Here is a 24,107-nt window from a genome sequence, read left to right as displayed (position 1 = left end):
CAGGTTTTATTGTGTGTTTGTTGTTGTTGTTGTTCAGCATACTACTGTGTACAGTGCCACACTGCTCTTCCCAGAACATCGCCAAACCTGAATTCTTTCATCTCTATGGGGAAGCTGTTCTTGAATACATTTTTCTTTCAGAAATACCGTAGGTAAGGTTGATGTCAACATTTCTATGGTTTTGATAAATGTTTTATACAAACTTCTGTTTTGTTCAAATTCAAACCAGTTTTCCAACCAATCCCTAGGCAGAAAGATTATCTGCATGGTCGGGGATCCTAGAGATAGGGTGGCGGGTAGCCAATTGTTCCTGTAAGTCACTCTGGATAAGGGCATCTGTTAAATGTAACAAATGTATGTAACAATATGTCTACCCTGTAACAACATTCATTCATTCAAATGTTTAGCGATGTGGCCAGTATTGAATAAACATCTCTCCTCTCTGTTGGTGAAACCTTACCTTTGGAATGAAGCTTATTTCCCAGCCATCAAACGAGTAGTAGAACGGTTGCCACTGCACCTCCACGGCCGTCTCTGTGATGGATTTGAAGACTAAACCGTCTGGATTTGAGAGATCTTTGAGGCAAGGAGAGCTGTATTATAGGCCTCCATCTTCTGTATGCTCAATAAATCTCCCTTTTTACTACAGAGCTTTCCATGCGTAGGGGCAGGGGGAAGAGGACCTCACTCTGTGGCTAAAGTTTCTTTCTTGGTGGACTACAACAGGTCAGGCAGCAGGTGCACATCCATTACTTTTGAACAAACTGTTTAATTAATACAGTAATTGTTTACATGGTCCCTATATAAAATGTTTCTTCATTAGGTCATCTTTGAGGTATAAACACATAATGAAAACACAACATGTCCAGATCAGTCATATGAAACATAAAATAACTTTGCAAAAAATGAACGATTCAAAGATTAATAATTAAATTATAGGGAGAGAGAGAAAAAAACTTGAGCATAATTGCATGAACATACTCCTGTCTCTATTTACTTGATCATTTCAAAATTTGTGATAATATCAGAACCAGGAGTGTTGCCTGCTGATGAGAGTTGTAATTTTTTAGCAAAGGCCCAATCAGTCCGTGACAGATAATTGAATGTTTACTGTATAAACATGTTCTATTCTGGGCCTGAGTGAGAGTTCTGCATATGTCTGAGAAATATTGACTGGAAACTGAGAGCCTGCAGCAATTTGCCAATCTGGCATTTGTACCCAGCAGGTGGCAAGAGTCTAATCACATCCTGTTGGCAAAGATGGGCCTCCTCCTTACAGGACTTTTCTCAAAACTTGTCTGTGAAAGTATGTGTGAGTTTTTGCGTTGTTGTTGTGGAAAACCTAAGTGCCCAGATTTCAATGGTGAGGACAAGGTGCCTAGTGTATACAGTATAACAATGGTTGTTTTGTTTGTAGGTCAAATTTACGTGACATGTTTCAATTCTGGCAAGTAGCATTTTTTTTCCATAGCGTCCATAGTACAATCACTTTTGCGTGTGAAAAGTTTCAAGTGTTCTGACCTTGGCGTTGGCTAATGGGGATCCTAATAAATCAACTCAAATCAAAAATCCATCCCCGGTCTGTGATGGTACAATAAACCTTCTAAGACCACTTTCCTGTAAAATAAGAAGTGTGATAAGTTGAAAGTGGATGTCTGTATGTTGTAGTACTCAGGTTGACACCTGAAAGGAAACCTAAGCAGAAAAAATTGGACTTTGTGGAGGACTTAAGCAGAGGTCCCAAATAAAATAGAAATAGAAAATGGCTGCCTGTTGTACTCACAGGTTGACACCTGAGCATTGGCAGGAACACTGATGATGTTGTTGAGCACAGCATAGACGTTGATGTTGTACTCGATGCCAGGCTCCAGGTCTGGAATACTGCAGGTGGTGGTGTTCCCAGGGACCCTGATCTCCAGCTGGACCCCACCTGGGCTGGTGGCCACGTAGGTGACTAGGTAGTCTGTCATCAACACCGACCCCTCCCACTCCAGGTCAATGGTACGCTCTGTCACTCCCCGCACACGCAGATTCAGATCCGGAGCCACTATAGATGAAATGTTGTGTGCATAGTATGAAATCAAAACCTTGCAAACCTGAACTGCCATGCATTATATTGCACCTACTGTAGCAGGTGAAGACTGACTTACTTATTTTCGCTTAGGTCCCACTTGACCCACATGTACTGTATAAACAACACATTCTGATGTGCACTTGACTTCCAAATGTGTGTTGAAATCACCCAAAGTGACCCAAAATGCAGAGGAAACATTTTAACTTACAATAGCCCAGTGGTGCCACTACCACAACTAAGCTTGTATATGAGAGTGGATTCGTGGAAGGGATTGATATTCTTGGGGGCAACTGGGACAGAGCCATGCCATAAGCCTGAGAGGGTTTGAGTGTAGAATGCAAATGAAGCCCTGCATAAACAGGAGTGTATAAGTTTACAGCTCAATCAGAGAGAGTGAGTAACAGATCTTGTCCTGAAGGCAGCTATTGGTGTGGGACTTTCCTCTGTAGATTGGGCTCAGTGGTGGTGGAGCATTAAACCCTCCTAGGGGAGCCGTTGAGGGACACGAGGAAGAGTTTGAGTTACTTCCACACGCACACGACAGATGGAGCCGAGCCTGCCTCCTCGTCGAGACTGACCCTGGAGTGAGGAGGAGAAGTCCTGCGGCATCACTTAGGAAGATTTATCGCATGGACCAGATTCAGTCTTAAGTAAGACACAAAAAAGTGAACCAGTAGTAAGGTGATTGATATGGGGTATAGGGAGTGAGCACTTTAACTAAGCCTTCTAACAGAATGAAGAGAGTCTCCATGTGAAGCCAATGCTTAGATGCTTAGAGCAACGTTTCTTCTGAAGAGCTTTGGGTACATCCCAAATGGCACCTTATTGTCAATTGTAATGCACTTCTTTTTGACCAAGTCCCATAGAGCTCTGGTTAAAAGTAGTGCACTATAAAGGGAATCGGATGCCATTTGAGATGCAGTCTTACTATTGTATTTGACATTTTATTAGGGGGTAGATCAGCTTTAATTTTGCCGACAGATTGTGGGTTCTATAAATGTAATTTCCATTCGCCCATATACATATATATCTGTACCCTACTACCCCTCGATTAATTGGAGTAAACTAATGGACAAGGCTTCTACTTCCAGCGTATACATACTATACATATATACTTATTTTTTCCCTTCTTTTTAGTCCCACCCTTCAGCTACACTCAGCCCCTTCCATCTAGTTCTGAAAACCATCCAGTGATTACTAAATGCCATATATTTTTCAACTGTGCTGTAATGTTTCACAAAAGTTCTGAACCTTTTCATTCTCATTGTTTCTACAGATTTAAATCATATCAAATTGTATTTGTCACACCGAATACAACAGGTGAAGGTAGACCTTACCGAAATGCTTCGGAAAATGCTTACTTTACAAGCCCTTAACCAACAATGCAGTTCAAGAAATAGAGTTAAGAAAATATATATGTATATATAAATACAGTTTTTTTTAAAAGTAACACAATAAAATAACAATAACAAGGCTATATACAGGGGGTAGCTGTACCTTGTAATTTGTACATGTAATTTGTACATGTAGGTATGGGTAAAGTGACTATGCATAGATAATAAACAGCGAGTAGCAGCAGTGTAAAAACACAGTGTCAATGTAAATAGTCTGGGTGGCCATTTGATTAATAGTTCAGAAGTCTTATGGCTTGGGTGTAGAAGCTGTTAAGAAGCCTTTTGGACTTTGGCACTGCTTGCCATGCGGTAGCAGAGAAAATAATCTATGACTTGGGTGACTGGAGTCTTTGACATTTATTTGGTCCTTCCTTTGACACCGCCTGGTATATAGGTCCTGGATGGCAGGAAGCTTGGCCCCAGTGACGTATTGGGCCGTACTCACTACCGCCTGTAGTGCCTTATGGTCGGATGCCGAGCAGTTGCCATACCAGGTGGTGATGCAACTGGTCAGGATGCTCTCCCAGTGCTGCCAAAGGTGCTTCAACAAAATACTGAGTAAAGGGTCTGAATACTTCTGTAAATGTGATATTTCCGTTTCTACATATGCAAAGAATTCTAAATACCTCTTTTTGCTTTGTAATTACGAGGTATTGTTTGTAGATTTAATACATTTCATAATAAGGCTGTAAGATAACAAAATGTGAAAAAAGTCAAGGGGTCTGAAAACTTTCTGAATGCACTGTATATTCTGGAGAGTATTTCATATTTTTTGCTCATATAATTTAAGGCAGAGCCATAAGTAAATAGGTAAAATGGGATATGACTAAATTAATAAGGGTGATTTTTCCACAAATAGACAGGTTTTTACTTTTCCATGGCAACAAGTTCTAACTTTCTATTGAAATGTATAGTAGTGAGATTGTTTCTTTCTTTCTGGAAATTAATACTGAGTATGTCCACTTCACCATCAGACCATTTTATTGGTAAACTACACAGTATCGATCCAATACGTAATATGGCACACTTATCATAGTTAGGTTGTTATCCAGAGAGGTTAGATCAATTATCTAGACCCTCTATGAGGCTGTGCAGGGACCCAAATTGCGAATGAAAAACAAAACATGTAGTCAGTGTACAATGACAACCTTTGTTTTTAAGCCCCGTATTTCTAACCTCTTGATATTATTGTTGGATAAAATTTGAATAGATAACACCTTGATGGCCATAATAAATAGATATGCTGACAGTGGACAACATTGTATCACTCCCCTTGAGAGGACTGTCTGAGAAGTAGTCATTATTTACTATTTTACAACTGGGGTTACTATTCTCCAAAATTAGGCATTTTTATATAAATTCTAGTCATACTTTCTCAAAGGCCTTTTCAAAATCAGCTATGAATACTATGACCAGACCCTCCCTCCAGTACTAAGCCTACAGTATAGCTGCCTCTCATTAATCACAGAGAACAGCTTCTACCCCCCAAGCCACAAGACTGCTAAACAGTTAAACAAATGGCCATCAGGACAATTTGAATTGACCCCCATGCACTGGCTCTATACACATTCACTGGACTCTACCCACCCACTTACACATACTACACTGATACTCCAATACACACATACAAACACTACATATACTCACACACACCAAACACATACACACACACACATATATATTAACACCCCACATACACACGCAGGCGCACACACACACAGTTTCACACTCTTTCACACTCTTCACCTACGCTGCTGCTACTCTGTTTTTTTATCTATCCTGATTGCCTAGTCACTTTTACCCCTACCTACATGGATATATGACCTCAATTACCTTAACTACCTCGTACCCCTGCATATTGACGAGGTATTAGAACTCCTTGTATAAAGCCTCGTTATTGTTATTTTATTGTGTTACTATTTCCTTTTTTTATTTAGCAAAATGTTCTAACTTTTTAAATCTACATTGTTGGGAAAGGGCTCGCAAGTAAGCATTTCACAGTAAAAACTACACCTGTTGTATTCACTGCATGTGACAAATACAATTTGATTTGATTTGGATGGGTCAGCAGAGGGAGGAGGGGAGTGAACCATTGTACCGCTGCACTGCGCTACACTGAGGGTCAGGAGGGTCAGGACTCTGGCATGATGAGGCCTATGCCCCACAGCACAGCTGAGTACCACATCACACCACTGTTTTCCGTTTCCATCCATTTCACTTATTATTGCTCACAGCAAACAGACTTGCTGCTTGACTGATCTTCTTTTTACAGGGCAGCGAATGACTTATGAAAGCGTAATTAGAGTTTAGTGTTTTGGGACTGTTTTATCAGAAATTCTAAATAGGCCAAAGGTCATTGAATTACACAACATTATGGAAGATTGTTACATTGTTTAAACTGCTGTAATGAGGTTATCCTAAAAATGACACACAACATTGAAGTTAGCTATGCTTTTTGGAGTGAATACATTAATGAGGACACAGTGAAGACGTGTGACTCCCGAGGAGGGTAAGCAAAGCTACTTCTACCTCTGGTGGATTGAGCTATCGATTCCAAATTCATATTCTCTTCCATCACTCAGTTCAGTTGAGCAATAATGGATAAAGGGTGATACAAAATGCAGGTGTCATGAAGACCGAGTAGAAAAATCAATTGTCTATTTAATGCAGCTGAGCTACTGTATGAAAGTTGAAAGTGTAGGTTTTGTCAAAGAATGTTTGAAGTCAAAATTGTTGGTTCTATTTCTGTGAGGCATTCTGGAAAGGCAAGGTCATTGATGTGTTCTCTCTGGCTGAAAATGTCTGTCAGTCAGTGAACAACTCTGTTAACAAGAGGAGGTGACAGGATTGACAGGCTCACATGCAACCATCTGACTACTAGTGAGAGCTCCTGTACAGTATCTCTCTGGCACAAACTTCAAAACCATTTGCATTAGGAACAGTTGAAGTCGGAAGTTTACATACACCTTAGCCAAATACATTTAAACTCAGTTCTTAACAATTCCTGACATTTAATCTGAGTAAAAATGCCATGTCTTAGGTCAGTTAGGATCACCACTTTATTTTAAGAATGAGAAATTTCAGAATAATAGTAGAGAGAATGATTTATTTCAGCTTTTATTTCTTTCATCACATTCCCAGTGGGTCAGAAGTTTACATACACTCAATCAGTATTTGGTAGCATTGCCTTTAAATTGTTTAACTTGGGTCAAACGTTTCAGGTACCCTTCCACAAGCTTCCCACAATAAGTTGGGTGAATTTTGGCCCATTCCTCCTGACAGAGCTGGTATAACTGAGTCAGGTTTGTAGGCCTCCTTGTTCGCACATGCTTTTTCATCGCACACATTTTCTATAGGATTGAGGTCAGGGCTTGTGATGGCCACTCCAATACCTTGACTTTGTTGTCCTTAAGCCATTTTGCCACAACTTTGGAAGTATGCTTAGGGTCATTGTCCATTTGAAAGACCCATTTGTGACCAATCTTTAACTTCCTGACTGATGTCTTGAGATGTAGCTTCAATATATCCCCATCATTTTCCTACCTAATGATACCATCTATTTTGTGAAGTGCACCAGTCCCTCCAGCAGCAAAGCACCCTCATATCATGATGCTGACACCCCCGTGCTTCACGGTTGGGATGATGTTCTTCGGCTTGCAAGCCTCCCCCTTTTTCCTACAAAAATAACAATGGTCATTATGGCCAAACAGTTCTATTTTTGTTTCATTAGACCAGAGGAAATTTCTACAAAAAGTTGGATCTTTGTCCCCATGTGCAGTTGCAAACCATAGTCTGGCTTTTTTGGAGCAATGGCTTCTTCCTTGCTGAGCGGCCTTTCAGGTTATGTCGATATAGGACTCGTTTTACTGTGGATATACTTTGTACCTGTTTCCTCCAGCATCTTCACAAGGTCCTTTGCTGTTGTTTTTGGATTGATTTCCACTTTTTGCACCAAAGTATGTTCATCTCTAGGAGACAGAACGCGTCTCCTTCCTGAGCGGTATGACGGCTGCGTGGTCCCATGGTGTTTGTACTTGCGTACTATTGTTTGTACAGATGAACGTGGTACCTTCAGGTGTTTGGAAATGGCTCCCAAGAATAAACCAGACTTGTGGAGGTCTATAATTTTTGTTCTGAGGTCTTGGCTGATTTCTCTTGATTTTCCTATGATGTCAAGCAAAGAGGCACTAGTTTGAAGGTAAGCCTTGAAATACATCCACAGGTACACATCCAATTGACTCAAATTATGTAAATTAGCCAGAAGCTTCTAATGCCATGACATCATTTTCTGGAATTTTCCAAGCTGTTTGAAGGCACAGTCAACTTAGTGTATGTAAACTTCTGACCCACTGGATTTGTGATACAGTGAATTATTAGTTAAATAATCTGTCTGTAAACAATTGTTTGAAAAATTACTTTTCACGCACAAAGTAGATGTCCTGACTGACTTGCCAAAACTATAGTTTGTTAACAAGAAATGTGTGTAGTGGCTGAACCACTTAGGTTGGAGTCATTAAACCTTGTTTATGTAAACTTCCGACTTCAACAGTACATTTGTTTTGGGGGGTTAAAAACAACTGTGAAAACCTTTTAGTCATGCATAATCATTTTCCAATATGAGACATTTTAGCAAAGTGGTGGAGTCATAATGACTAGAATTTTGAATGATAGTGATGTTAAGGCAATTAGCATTCTATGATAGGTAAACTCATCATGTGGATGCAGCTGCTTTGTTTTTACATTTTCACATCGCCAAATGCCTCATTTAAACTCCATAGTCTCATTATTTTCATAGTAGGAGAAAATGGGGCTACAAAAGCATATCCGGATTTTTCTACTTTGATAATATGAAACACTTACAATGCAGGCCAACCTATGAGTCCTGAATAAGCGCTGGTAATTGAATGGCCTCTTTTTGCATTCCGCAACCTCTCCCACACGCGCCTCTGCTATTTTATCTCTAATTGCAAAGAAATAAGCAATTTTAGCTCCAGCAGGTTCTGCTGAAAATGAGGTAGAGTATAGGTAGTATAGGCTCTTTTTCATTTCACTTGTGAGATGACAGATGTCTATAGCAAAAGGAGGAATCAGTACTGGCACACCGGGATATGGTGAGGGGTGGGAGGGGGAGAAACTGCGTTACGCCAGTGTGAAACAGCAGCCTTTTTCTGAGAATTAGCTGTGAATCCAGGCTAGTGTGATTCAGATATTGCCTCAGCTTCAGTTAATGTGTCTTTTGACAAATGAATGCTGTTACACAGCAAGCCATCACCAATTTTATAGCTACTTTTTGAAACACAAAGGGGCTGCAAGAGGTGTTTGACTACTGTTTTGTAGGGCAAGATCTGTGGATTCAGCTGCTATTGCATGGAGAATATTGCTATTATCTGTAAAAACATAATTATTGGAAATATTTGGCAGACACGCAGGCTTAGATATCCCCAAAGAACCAAATGCAGACTGAGACTACTTCTTACCATAAACCTCAGTGAATATTCGACCTGTCACCAAATTAATAAAGATGATTCAGAGTTCGTTTTGATATTTCAACCTGCGTGTCCTGATCGTGTCTGGTGTGGATAGACAAAATCAACATGCAAGCGGACTCACGCGTGTGCCCGTTCTAGTCAGCAAATTAGGCTAATGCTTGTCTCATATAACCAAATATCCACCCATATATTCAACCTACGAAACGACAATGGCAAAAAGTATAAAGGTAAATAATCCTCTCAGAGGAGCTACTGTGTTTTCCTGTTGTTCCCTTTCTCTCACCTAAAGAGCAGTCGTCTCCAGCGAAGCCCTCTTGGCAGGCACAGAAGCCCTCCTTACAGATGCCCTTCTGACTACAGTTGTTGGCGCAGTAGGCCAGAGAGCAGTCTTCTCCCACATATCCCGGGCGACACTGGCAGGTCCCATTGGTGCACAGGCCCTGGTCAGAGCAGTCATTGAGGCAGCGACCAAGCGTACAGTCCTCTCCAGTGAAATTCTCCTCACATATACACTCCCCGTCCATGCACAGCCCTCGACCGGAGCAGTCCGCAGGGCAGCGGGGCTCCGAGCAGTTGTCCCCTCCGAAGTCGCGGTCACAGACACACTCGCCCTCCATACACTCTCCCTGTCCGGAGCAGTCGTCTGGGCAGCGTGGCTCAGAGCAGTTCTTGCCCGTCCAGCCGTACTCACACACACAGCCACACAGGTCCATGTTGAAGCTGCCGTGGCCACTGCACTGGGGGATGAAGTCCAGGCGACCTAGAGGAAGAAAGAAAGACTCAAAATCACATCACTAAATATACCGTATGGTTTACTAATGCTAACATCGTCTGTTGTAACAGTGTACATTTTGAAAAAATGTAACAGTGTAACAGTGTAAAATAAACCTATGAACCTTAAAAAATGCTGTATAACTTTGTTCTCAAGCTGTGTTCACACCCATTGTATGTAGTGATCATAATATAGTGGCTATATCTAGAAAAGCCAATGTTTCAAAGGCTGTGCCTAAAATAGTGTATAAGATTTTCAGACAAAGGGTTTTGTAGTGATTCCTATGTTGAAGATGCAAAAAAGGCTTTTTGGTCTGATTTGTTTTGTTGTTGATGTGCACTTGATGCATTTATGACATTGTTTCTTCCAGTTATCAATAAGCATGCATCTATTAAAAAACTGCCCAGCAAACAGGAGACGTCCTGAGGACTTTCGGTGATGTTCCTATAAGGTCCCTTAATGGTTTTGGTGTGACGTCATCCCACTGACGTTCTTAAACATTCTAAGAACTTTGCTTGATGGTCCCAAGGGAACGTTCCCTTGGGGACCTTTGTCTAGGTCCCTGTCAGGACCTTATTAGGACGTTCTCAAGACTTTAATTTTACTAGTCTTTCAGATGTCACGTGATGGTCCCACGTGATGGTGCGAAGGGAACATTCTCTGGGGGACCTTTTTATAGTTTCCTATTTGTCCCGGGGACCTTTTTAAGACATTTATTTGGACGATGTGTGATGGTCCCCTGAACATTCTTGCTGTTTTGTCAATTCCCGGTTGTCCCGGGGACATCCCCCAAGATGTTTTTACGATGTTCTTTGTACTTTGTGTCATGGTCCCCCGAAGGTCTCCTGAGCATTCTTGGCACATTGTGTCATGGTCCCCTGGAGGTTTTTGTCACCTGATGTTCCCAGGTGTCCCAAACCATTATAAGTAAAGTAATGGTATGTGGGTTTTAAGGTAAGTGGTACACTCTTTTATCAATAACAACATTTGACATAATCACTTGATACTGCCTTTTCAATATGCCCCAACCTGGGACCCATAAAATATCTTTCTAACCACCAGGTGATGTCCCTGGGATAAACTGGGAACTAGACAAAAACATCAAGGGGACCATGACACAACATCCCATGGACCATGACACAACATCCCAAGAAAGTCCTAAAAATGTCCTCAGGGCACAACCGGGGACTAGACAAAACCTCCAAAGAACCATGGCACAACATTCTAAAAACGTCCCCATGACCAACTGGAGAAAGTTTCTTTAAGACCATCAGGTGACGTCCCTGGGACAAACCGGAAAATATGACACAATGTCCTAAGAATGTTCAGGGGACCACGACACAGCATCCTATGAAAATCCCCGGGCCAATAAGGAACGAGACAAAAACTTCAGGGGACCATGGCAACGTTCTGACGACTTTAGGTGACCATTTTGTGACGTCCCAGGAACGTGCTAATGACTCATTACTGTTTGCAGGGTGACTGTTAACTGTTAAGACCCCTGGATAGATAAGGAATTCAAAAACTGTTTTGTTGAGAGAAATGAGGCAAAGGGAGTGGAAAATACGCCAGGCTGCACATCTGATTAGCAGACATATTGTACATGTAGAAATGATGTGACTGAACTGACATACCACCAGGGGTGTTTTCACAGTCATCAAGTCCAAAACAAATTTAAGGCAACACACAGAATTTTATAGAGTCGTGGTTACATGGAACTCCCATTTCAAATTACACAAGCAAACAGCCAAATTTGCAAACTTTTCTTTTTAAACAACACTTCACGGCAGGACGCCCCTCCGCTATCTGACCTAAATAACTTGTATGTATAGCCTATGTCAATTGATATGTATGTAAAGTACCCGTTAAAAATTTGGACACACCTACTCATTCAAGGGTTTTTATTTATTTTAGCTATTTTCTACATTGTATAATAATTGTGATGACATTATAACTATGAAATAACATATATGGAATCATATAGTAACCAAAAAAGTGTTAAACAATGTTATATGTGATATTCTTAAAGTAGCCACCATTTGCCTTCATGACAGCTTTGCACACTCTTGGAATTCCCTCAAACAGCTTCACCTGGAATGCTTTTCCAACAGTCTTGAAGGAGTTCCCACATATGCTGAGTACTTGTTGGCTGCTTTTCCTTCACTCTACTGTCCAACTCATCTCAAACCATGTCAATTGGGTTGAGGTTGGGTGATTGTGGAGGCCAGGTCATCTGATGCAGCACTCCATCACTCTCCTAGCTAAAATAGCCCTTACACAGCCTGGAGGTGTATTTTGGGTTGTTGTCCTGTTGAAAATCAAATTCCCACTAAGAGCAAACCAGATGGGAAGGTGTATCTCTGCAGATTGCTGGGGTTGCCATGCTGGTTAAGTGTGCCTTGAATTCTAAATAAATCACAGACAGTGTCAGAAGCAAAGCACCCCCACACCATCACACGTCCTCCTCCATCTTTCAAGGTGGGAATCACACATGTGGAGATCATCCGTTAATCTACTCTGCGTCTCACAAAGACACAGCGGTTAGAACCAAAAATCTCACATTTGGACTCGTCAGACCAAGGGCAGATTTCAACCGGTCTAATGTCCATTGATCGTGTTTCTTGGCCCAAGCAATTCTCTTCTTATTATTGGTGTCCTTTGGTAGTGATTTATTTGCAGTAATTCGACCATGAAGGCCTGATTCACACAGTCTCCTCTGAAGAGTTGACTATTCTGTTACTTGATGTGTCTGTTACTTGAACTCTGTGAAGCATTTATTTGGGCTGCAATCTGAGGTGCAGTTAACTCTAATGAACTTATCCTCTGCAGCAGAGGTAACACTGAGTCTTCCTTTCCTGTGGCGGTCCTCATGAGAGACAGTTTCATCATAGCACTTGCGACTGCACTTGAAGAAACTTAAAAAGCTCTTGACATTTTACGAATTGCCTGACCTTCATGTCTTAATGTAATGATGGACTGTCGTTTCTCTTTGCATATTTGAGCTATTCTTGCCATAATATGGACTTGGTCTTTTTCCAAATAGGACTATCTTCTGTATACCTCCCCTACCTTGTCACAACACAACTGGCAGGCTCAAATGCATTAAGAAGGAAAGAAATTCCCCAAATTAACTTTTAACAAGGCACTGTCGTGGCTGAATCAGAATTAGTTAGGTAACATTGATAAATAGGATGTTTAATTTACATAATAATGCTTATGTGAGATATTTGTCATTGGGATGTCTTCTTTTGGATAATACTGTTGGCAGTTTGCAGTTATCCCTTCTCTGCTAGGGCTTAGTCACTTGGGGCCCAGAGAGGGGAGAGGTCAGGCTTGTCTTCATATGTCAATGTATCTGTTAAACCATGTGAAGGGCTCCACAATGTCTGTACACCAGTCACTCCCTACTTTTCCCATTGGGGGGAGGAGTATGGCAGTGTCTGGAACTATTGTATGTCCCCTCTGAGGTTGCCCTTATCTTGATCTAGTACATGACCTAAGAGGCTCACTGTCTTTTCTGATCTTGTCCAGGAGGGGGTGTATTTGAGATGGGAGTTTCTACAATTGACAATTGATATATGCCATTGGATGAGGTAATGGTTTGGTGCTATGTTGTACCAAGAACGAGATGAGAACTTCGTTTAGGAGACCAAAATGAACGATAATTTATAGCTAATGCTATCTAGCTATTGGATACTCCTCTTTCAAGTAAAAGGTTCTTTGTGAACTGTTCCTGAGATCTGGGTTTCGTCGTGTGAGTTGAGATGGGTGTGTCTTGGCTATAAATGACACTAAGAACTGTTTTGTAAGCACTCTCAGAGAATTATTTTATAGACACTGAATTGATCTGAGAGTCAAAAAGGGCTATGGTGAAGCTCATATAATTAAAGATGGACTATAATATAACTCTGACTTGTGTGTGGTTTGCCATCTCAATGTTTAGTAATACAGGAAATCACCACGACAGCACACCTGGTTGAGAGAATGCTAAGAGTGTGCAAAGCTGTCATCAAGGCGAAGGGTGGCTACTTTGAAGAATCTCAAATATAAAATATATTTAGACTTTTTTGGTTAGTACATGATTCCATACTGTATGTGTTATTTCATAATGTTGATGTCTTCACTGTTATTCTACAATGTAGAAAATATTTTTAAAAATAAAGAAAAACCCTGAAATGAGTAGGTGTCTAAACTTTTGACTGGTACTTTATGCAAGAATGAAATTGATATACTGTATATGACAATGTAGGCATATATTATAGGTCTCTCTGTCTTAGTATTTTGTGATTACAGGACCTTTATCATTTCTATATTCTTCTTTTAGATTAATGTAGCTCTGTCCTTGAGCTCTTGTCTATTGATGTTGTCTATTGTGTCATGTTTTATGTGTTGTGTGGACCCCAGGAAAAGTATCCGCTGCTTTTAGAACAGCTAATGAGGATCCAAATAAAATAACAAATCGCAAACCCCCAGGCTTTATATCCTCGTGCTACTTGAACCAAGATGCTCAGTAACTGAATAAATAAAAACCTAACATTCCACATTGGCCTCAAAGTAGCCTATGACCAGGGTACAGTAACTCTAATAACAGTGTCAAGCTGTGCTATTATTCCCTACTTACCCATGGCTGAACTCTCCTCACAGCCACAGTTGCCAGAGCTGCACTGAACTCTGAGCAGCGACACCTCTCTCTCCAGCATCTCGATGCGGGTGGCCAGCTGCTGCATGCTGTTGGCTGCGGGACAGGCGCAGGCCTGTTTGGGGATGTTGATGCGGTGGGTGAAGGTGACCTGGCTGTCTGTGTCCACTGTCTGCTCTGTGAACTCTGTGGGGTCCTCCCCACCCCCACTGGACATTGCTCCCCTGGAAGCCTGACTGGGTGGAGCCGCTGCTGATTCAAGATCCACAGAGCACAGAGACTCCAGGGGAACATTGATGTTGTACACATGGTTGAAGACCATGGGCTGCTCCTTGACTGTCTGGTTGTTAAGTGGGCTGGTGGGGCCACCTGGAGGGGCCTGTCGTCTGACCCTGGTGGTCCGGACCAGCTTCTGCTCCTCACTGGATAGGGATGGAGCAGGCTGGGACCCCAGAAGGAGTAAAGCCAGAGCCAGGCCCAGCAGCCAGCCACGTGCAGGGGCCATGGTGAAACACCACAGCATTAGAACCATGGGCCTAGCTAGGGCTCTCCTGACACCACCGTAACTTCCGGCAGACTTCTGATAGGATCTATAGAGGAGAGAGAGAAATGGAAAATAGTATTTAATCTATTGTGAAAGAATAATTGCCTTGGAAAATAACTGGATGCTTATGGGATGTTTTTCGAATCCTTAAATATACGTATTTCTGCACACAACACAATATTTGATCTTTCTCACAGGGGAGGGATGTTGAAATATTGAGCACATAGAACATGTTGATATGGATTCAATAGAGCCTGGCTTTAGTGCTTTTTCTTTCCACTGTAATCCTCTCTCTTCAGCAACTGGGCTTGAGGACAGGAACAAACTACAGAATGAATCACATTGAGGGACTGATTCCTGTCTAGAAAAGCCTGTGGTCAGAAAGTGATTATCTGCGATTACATTTTTCCATCTCTGTTAGACTAGATGGAGGGATTTTCTCAAAGCTCAATCAGCAGAATAAAAATGTGAGACGTACACTATACGACACACACTTAGTATCAGTTCATGGAGAAAAAATGACTTTGTACGAGGACACAAATCAGGACAGTATGTAAGGTTATGTCTCAAAGATGTATCTGTAGGAGGTCAAACACAGCATACCAAGAAGCCTACAGAGGCTGAATACATGCAGCCTTTTCAAAAGTTTGTATCTGAAACTGTAACGACTTCTACCGAAGTCCTGTCATCTCCTCCCTTTGCCCGGTCTCCCTACGGCCCGGTTTACACACGTCTTCCGGCACTACGGGGTGCCTGAGGATATAGTGTCTGATCGGGGTCCCCAATTTACGTCAAGGGTCTGGAAGGCGTTCATGGAACGTCTGGGGGTCTCGGTCAGCCTTACTTCAGGTTTTCACCCCGAGAGTAACGGGCAGGTAGAGAGAGTTAACCAGGAAAGGGGTAGGTTTCTGAGGTCTTATTGCCAGGACCGGCCGGGGGAGTGGGCGGCGTTCGTGCCCTGGACAGAGATGGCCAACAACTCGCTCCGCCACTCCTCCACTAACCTTTCTCCATTTCAGTGTGTATTGGGGTATCAACCGGTTCTGGCTCCATGGCATCAGAGTCAGACAGAGGCTCCTGCGGTGGACGACTGGTTCCAGTGCACGGTGGAAACATGGGACGCCGCCCACGTCCACCTTCAGCGTGCTGTACTGCGACCGTCACTGCAGTGAGGCCCCGGTGTTCGAACACCGGGTGACAGGGCCTGGCTCTCGACCCGAAACCTGCCCCTCCGCCTGCCCTGCCGGAAGCTGGGTCCGCGGTTTGTGGGGCCATTTAAAGTCCTGAGGAGAGTGGACGAGGTATGTTATAGGTTGCAGGTTACAGCTGATGGAGCCGTGCGTCGGGGGGTACTGTCAGGACTTCTGCCGAAGTCGATGCCTCTCCTTGTTCGGTGCTCGGCAATTGACGTCACTGGTCTTCTAGCCATCATTGATCTATGTTTCATTTTCCATTGGTTTTGTCTGGTGTTCTTACACACCTGGTTCCAATCCCATTCATTATATGTTGTGTATTTAACCCTCTGTTTCCCCTCATGTCCTTGTCAGAGATTGTTTATTATTATGTTCATGTTTTATGGATTGGTTCGCGACGGGTTCTTGTACCTACATTTATTTTATTACGGACTTTGGTTTTGGAGTTTGTGTTTTAAGTTATTAAAATACTCCATTTATACCAAGTTTTGATTCTCCTGAGCTTGACTTCCCTGCCACCTTCATACACGATGTGACAGATACTGAAAATTGTCTTGTTATTTTTTGTTGTTGACGAATGCCCCGTTGTGAAGTGAAAGGGAAGTCAACCTTTCATGTTATTTCCTTGTTATGTATCACAAATCAGGGCAATTCCCCTTGACTACATCTTTGAAACCAACCACAGGTATGATCTTTGGTTCTTTGTCTTTACTACAAATCTTTGAAGGTTACTTATGACCACGCTACAACCTCAAGGTGAGAGCACACAACAGATGTGGTGCATGTGTGCTGATGCTGAACTGAAATAGTCATTATACAACTAAAGTGCTGTGTAAGTCATCCAGGGATTGGGAGATCCTGCATGTTCAAATATGCTGTGTGACGTACTGTAACATATCAGGCTTGCCTGCTATACCTTTATATATACGGCTTTGGCCTTGGGAACGGGTACATTATTAAACCTCCCCCCACCTGTAGAGAATGGGAAATGTTCCCACCTCTCCTCATGCGAAAAGATCCCGTTTGACACGACGCAAGCCATTTAACCAGCAAATCCACCAAGTAAATGAGAACCAGAAAGATGAGAAAGAAATCAAATGGACAAACCCAACTGGAACATTATTTTCACACCCATTAAGTAGTGCAGGGTCCCTTTGATTAAAGTGAAAACGTGGTACATGCAGTCCTAAAGTCAAAATGACATATTCAATGAATAGCCCGGAATGGCTCTCTGACTCACTCTCAACCACACACACAGGGACTTGTATAATGGGCCTGCTCCTCTATGCCACAGCAACGGAGATACACCAACATGCCCCCATTGCCCTGCGCTCCAGCTCAGGAATCAGGGGCGTTGAGACTATGGGCTGCATTTGTTGAAGTTGGATAGAGATTCGATATTCATAGGACGTTTTCCTCAGGCCTTTAGGTTTCTGCAATTGCAATGGGGCCACAGTGTTTGGAGACAGATGTGTTTTTATCAAGGCCTGTTGTCAGGCCTCAATTAGGACGCCTCTCAATTAGAAGCGACAAAGAGGAGGATGGGGATCAAAAGCTCGGGGGCAACAGCAACGACTATTTCAATTTATTGTTCAAGGGCAAGGTGTTTTAACACACATTTCTGCCCTGCATGCACTTATTGGTCATCCTCCTGACTGACCGTAATGAGAACTGACGGTGTAGAGGCTCACAATCCGTCCATTGGGACGGGTGGAAGTGAGGAGGCATTATGGGAATTGGGAGCACGTTGACAAGTCATGAAATTAGTTTGGGGCTACTATGGCACATTGCCATTTTAAGCTATACTCTGTAATGACTAGTAGTATACAAATGAGTAGTGTACCTGCTAAGGCAGATGACCAGTGAACAATAGTGTCAGTTTTATTGAAACTGGTCATTTTCTTGGGAAATTGAATGTGAATTGGTTCTCCCGGGTCGACCCCCTGCTAGCTGGCATGATCAAAAACTCACTGAGGCATAAAGCAATTCTGTTCAAAGTTGATGATCACGAACCCTAGAAAACTGGCTGTTTCAATATAAAACATTTACGAATTGTACTTTACATATACACATTTGGGTATACCCCTCTGACAAAACCCTCTGACAGGACACTCAGTAAGCATCTGCAGCTTTGGGATGCCATTGACAAGCAATAAGTGTCTATTTCTGAACATGATGTGGGCAGGCAGATAATTCACAAAGAAAGCCATTTCCATTTCATTGTACACCCAAAAGCAAAAAACCTTGGGTAAAACCTTGGGTTTTGTTCCTAGCTATATACATTCCCCCTTAACTTCTGTTCTTTCAGAGACTATAGTCATAAAGCTGAATATCCCTTCCATCCAAAGCCTTCTTTTTATGGCTCAGGCTGGAGATGATACAAGAGAAGATATGAAATATGCTCCAATTATGCACAGAATCAGGTTTTGTCTTAATGATGTAGAGAGAGGTTTAAAAAGATGACTTATCTCATAAAGTTGCAGCGAAGACAGTGAAGAGGGATGACTAGAGAGAGTCTACAGTAGAGGACTCTTCCACTGGAGATAAATTCTCTACTCCTCACCACATATCGTAGAGGAACAAAAGCTGAGTATCATCACAGGCATTAATGAAAACACAAATGTTGTCACACATTTTAAGCAGCCATTCCAATAACAAATATACTGAACCTCCCTTTATATCAACAGCATTTGCTTTCACCTTGGTATTAACATAACATTACCATCAAGCCGAACCATGCAATAACTCCTGTCTGTTGACGGCCAATAGCACTTTTCACCTTAATTCTCACTGAGAACAGATAGTAGACTGGCTGGCTTGATTGAAATGTCAGGACGAGGAGCATGTATGACAAAAGCTCATGTGGAATAGCATGTCTGGACATTTGGAAATGGAGAATTCCGTTAGCTGTTGTCATACCTGTGTAACAGTGTATCAACTGTGACATTTCACATGTAGCGCCATTGTTTTCATAAGTGTTCATATAGGATGAATGTTTATGATGCAAATGGAAACCTACATCAGTGTCTGTTCAACAGTAAATATAATCAAAACCCTGAGCTGTTTTTGTGTTTTTTGTGAAATTGGCCTATTACTCTGACTCTTGAGTGTATTTACTGTCTAATGAGCTCATCAATGAGGGTCATACAGTAAGATAAAAAGACAGTGTAGGTTTAAGATGCTGAAAGCTACACAGTGTTACTGCTAGAGTAGGTCAAAAAATACATTAACCTTTCCCTAACATAACGCACAATCCTATTTTATCTGCTAAGCATTCAATCTGCAGATGCACTACTCATGCTGTATTAAGGAGATAGCGGAGATGTTGCAGTAGCATACTTTCAGTGTGTAATGATGAGTGACCTTCTGAATGACCTGCAGTAAGGTTTTATAGTAGACAAAAAGGCACAAAGATGGATGGCTCTCAAATTCAGGCACAGCACACTTCAAGCCTGCAGGTTTGAAGGAATACAAAAGGCTGGGATACAGCACAACGCCAGGACAAGATCATTGTTAGAAATAAGTAATGTTACTAGGCTACCTCTAATCAACATCAAAGAAAGGCAAATCATTCCATGAGGAGTTAATATTTCATCTGACATCTATTGGGAATAGACGTTTTTGTAAAAATGTTCTATTCAACACTTTGCTCTCCTTTCGATCTGCTTTCATTTCTCATTCAGCTGACATTACCCTGAGTGGTTCTTAAAGAGGGGTTACACAAGCTATTACACCACCTGCTGCATTATATATGAGAGCACCATTGATGTTCCTAACCTCCCATGTGCCATGCTAGATCACAGTGTCTCCCGGCGCCCTCAGGGAAGAGCATCCTTGTTGTAACTCTGAGGTGACGCTCTGCATATCTTTATAAACTCAGCTTATCCGAGTGGAAAAGAGGCCTAAAGCCTTTTAACTTCTCCTCCATTCTCCTCCCTACTCCTCCCTTCTCTCCCCTACTTCTCACTTCGCCTCCCTACTCCTCACTTCTCCCTTCTCCTCTCTATTCCTCCCAGTACTGAACATTGTGTTTATATACTGTATGTCCCGTAGAGGACTTTCTCTCTACAAAGACAAGTGAGCCTTGGGGGACTAGCGACTACCTGGATCCGTCAGTAGGTCAAACTTCCTGTTAAACATACTGTACTAGGGCTTTCCAGAATAATCTACAGTATACTAACTGTCAGAGTCACTTCATACCCAATGTCCTGTGTCATAATGGAAAACATGGGGGGGCAGAGCACCAGAGGGATGCTGTGATTCTGCTGCTCCCTATTCTCCTAGCGTCTGTTTAACTCCATCTTTCTCTTGAAATCTCTCTAGCTGTCCTCCTTTATTTCACACAGTATATCGGTCCAGACCTGAACTGCTGAATAAAGAGGTGTCTGTGTGTACGGTGCTGAATCACTGATGGAGCTGGGTGAGCTGGGTTGCTACAGAGCTCGGGCAGGCTCTAGCTAGCCGCACGACAGAGAGGCCCAGACAGGCCCAGCCAGGCCCTGGGAAGTGAATTGGTAACCCCTATTTGTACAGGTTAATGTGCAAACATCCCGACATGCACACTGTACCAGTAGCCAGCCTCCACAGACGCTCTGTCCCTCTCTACCTTGTAAATCTCTGTATTGCAACATTCCGATTCAATTATCATTACTCCAGTAGCACTTGGCAAATTGCCTTGTCTTTCAGGATCATTGGCCACTGCTCATTTTCAGTACCTGCGACCTAAAAGGTTTGAAGATCTCCATTACACCTCTGTCCTTAGGCCTTTTTCACATAAGGACGCGTGCCATTACTATCTGATCACATTGTTTAAAAAATAAATACAGCTTAACAAAGTAATATTTGGAGAAGTTTCTTCTCTGCAAATTACAAGGGAAATGCAATATTTCTGAATAAAAGAAATACCCCATCAGTCCTCAGTAGCCTCAATAGTGCAGAGTGAGCAAGAAGTCACATTTTGGCTGATATTGCAATGAAAGAATCATGCCATCTGCTAAAATATGCTATCTGCAAGAATGTTACTTAGTGCTTTGATAAAAGGTAGACAAGATACAGATCAAGAACATAATTCTGAGCTGCTATCATTGTTCCTATCTGTCAGAGGAGAGGCTGTGGGACCAGCTGCTGCAGCAGATACAGAGAGCTCAGGGGGTACAACATGAATAATGACCAACCAAATGGTTCCCTGTTTAATGGAGGGACAGTAAAGCATAACACAGCCTGGATCCCAAATGGCACCCTACTTAGTGCAGGGCCCATAGTATATAAGGAATAGGGTGCCATTTGGGACTCAGGCACAGCCCATTTAAATGCTGCTGAAGACTCACTTTGTTCATGCCGCTATGATTCAGGAGAATTTAATTTCATATTTGTCCCACCAGGTCAGAGGCTGCAGGCATGCTGGGCACCATGGTGACGGTCTGCTTTTAAAGGAACTACTTCTCTTGTGATCTATTGTTTCAGACCATATATTTAAAATATGTCAAAATACATGTCTCAGTATTGTTTTCCATTTGTGCAAATGTTGTTATGAGGAACATTTGTTCTGTCCAAGTTTAAAATAACACAATAACACAATTACACAAAAATATTGAATGTGTGATCCACAAGGTGTCTTTACAGAGGATGCATGTTCTTTATTAACTCGAGGACTGAGTTCTGTCCCTTGGGTCCTGCAGAAGTATTGCTGTCGTTAAAGCATTTGGGGATCCCTATAAGCCAACGACTGCTAATGATTCAGACCCAACTTCATTCCAATGAACCCATGTTTCTGTATCTGCTTTCCCTTTCCTAACCTGACAGTGAATCCCACTTATGCAAAGCATCAAATAATCTGTCAGTGCTGTGGCTTCTTCTTCCCTCTTAGGATACAGCACTGTTCTGTTCCAACCCAACCCGCCTTTTGAAACAGTCTTGTCTCCGTCACCCTCTCTCGTAAGTCATTTTCTCCTTTCATCTCCCTCTTTCAGAGGAGACTGTTTTTTTTGTGGGCCAGAACTGACAGTTATTGTTCTGCCTTTCATGAAAATATAAGAAACGTCTTCTCTCTGCCTTTGTGCAATGAGAAAGAGTCAGAGATGAAGGCAGGATGAAATGACGGAGCAACATAACACAAGAAGATAATACCACAAGGTGTCGGAGAAATGATGAAATAACTATCGGAATCAAGACGGGATAGATGTGTTTTCTTGTTTGTGCCTGTTTGAGTTAGATGCCAAACCAGAGGAAGACATCAATCCTTTTACATCGTTAGGATTTAATTCAATCATAAAAAAATATAGGTTTCAGTGATACAGTGATTTTGTTTGGATGGTGCAACATGGTATTTTGCGGGTCTAAGGATGATATCAAAGTACAAGCCTCCAGTATGCATCGTCCACTACTGTTTATGCCTCTTATCTTCCACTCGGGTAAATGGAAATCTGTCCACGAGAGGTTTTCAGCATCACCTTGTAAAGATCAACTGAAGATAAGTTACCTGTCAACTCAGATAGGTGGAGAAAATAACACGCTGCAAGGAGAAGAGAAAATAGGATGTGTAAATATGCTCAGAGACAAGTTGAACATTCAGTTGACTTTCATAAATATCAAACACTTCTACACAAGAATGTTAACAACAAAAGAATGGACATTGCTAGCATTGGCTGACTCATAAAGCTTTGTTTCATCCTGACTTTCACCTAGTAAGATTTGACTGGTTATGATTAATAAGATATTTGAATATACCTATAGAAGTTTGGAAACAGGCCTTTTGATGCCGTGTAGAAAGTTGAAAGTGTAGAAAGTGAAACCAATCCATTCCCAATCATCCATTATTGATCAAGCCAGGGTTATATTGGGGTATATTGGGTTAGATTGATAATGAATCACCACTATCTGTACCAGGGGCATGAAATCCTTCCCGAAATATCTCCAGATCTAACTAATTAACAGGCAGCTGTTAGACCACCAGGTCTACCTTATCCTGGGAGGACAACTCATCAGCCTAAGGGTGTGTGTGTGTGTGTGTGTGTGTGTGTGTGTGTGTGTGTGTGTGTGTGTGTGTGTGTGTGTGTGTGTGTGTGTGTGTGTGTGTGTGTGTGTGTGTGTGTGTGTGTTACTGTCACCACTGTACGTAGTCATGCCTGAAGCCTTCACTATGATGGGGCCACTAATCCCCATTGGTTAGAAATCAGAGATCAAAGGCTTCCAGTGGCTGGTACTTCACCTCCATCTCATGTTTGCTGCTCCACCACAATAACAACAGTTCCTCTAAGTATTTCAGTAAGACATTAAAGATGCAATATCCCAGAGGGATCTAGACTAGAGTCTCTGATCCCACTATCGCCCGCCACACATAAAAAAAATCCTCATCTACTGTTGTGTGGAAAGAATACATGAATCTCCACAGTACAATATTACCGACTCACTGCTAGGCCCTAGCTGTATCTTTGTGATCACGAGTTTAAAAAATGAAGTGTTGCCAAGTCAGTCAGACAATTACTCTTGGTCTCTTGAGCCCCACAATGCTCTGCAGCATGCACCAAGGGATAACTCACTTTTTCAACCAGTTGAGGAAATTGGAAGTTTAATTGAAGATGATAGAAAACGGGTCACTAAATGCTCAAAATGTGTATACTAGTACAGTATCTTTATAACAAACCAGTACTCTTTCACTTTAATCCCATTTCTGTATACCCGAGGGATGTACTTAAAAAGCAATACATGTCAACACAATATGCATGCTGAAGTCCAAACCATGAATACTTAATAATAAAGCATATCTTTATGGTTGATGTTGTCTTAACTTGAGCGTAAGCAGTGGTCCTCTTGTGCCAATGTCTAATCCTGCACCTATCAACACACAGAGAGAGGTGTTAAAGGCGAACACACACACCCTGGCCATGAGCTCTCTGTCAGTTGGGGTAAAGAACAAACACACCACACCAACACTCTGCTGCAGGGATACACAAAGTAGCGAGCAGGATGCTTGTCTCAACATGAAAAGAGAAACCATCCTCAT

General features: G+C 42.1%; 1 protein-coding gene across 2 annotated transcripts in view; it reads right to left on the bottom strand.

Annotated features, from left to right (window-relative positions):
- Positions 1-24,107, bottom strand: part of LOC112260458 (tenascin-R) — a 126,737-nt gene that overhangs the window by 43,607 nt on the left and 59,023 nt on the right. For both annotated transcript variants that reach the window (XM_024435592.2, XM_024435593.2), the window contains exons 2-5: positions 14,351-14,958; positions 9,241-9,717; positions 1,784-2,047; positions 461-576 (exon numbers count right to left, since the gene is read on the bottom strand). In XM_024435592.2, coding sequence (XP_024291360.1) covers positions 461-576; positions 1,784-2,047; positions 9,241-9,717; positions 14,351-14,900 — 1,407 coding nt within the window. In that variant the 5' untranslated portion in view covers positions 14,901-14,958. The remainder of the gene's footprint in view (positions 1-460; positions 577-1,783; positions 2,048-9,240; positions 9,718-14,350; positions 14,959-24,107) is intronic.

This window comes from Oncorhynchus tshawytscha, linkage group LG10, assembly GCF_018296145.1.
Source record: "Oncorhynchus tshawytscha isolate Ot180627B linkage group LG10, Otsh_v2.0, whole genome shotgun sequence".
Classification (NCBI taxonomy): domain Eukaryota; kingdom Metazoa; phylum Chordata; class Actinopteri; order Salmoniformes; family Salmonidae; genus Oncorhynchus; species Oncorhynchus tshawytscha.
This window is presented reverse-complemented; position numbering and strand designations above follow the sequence as displayed.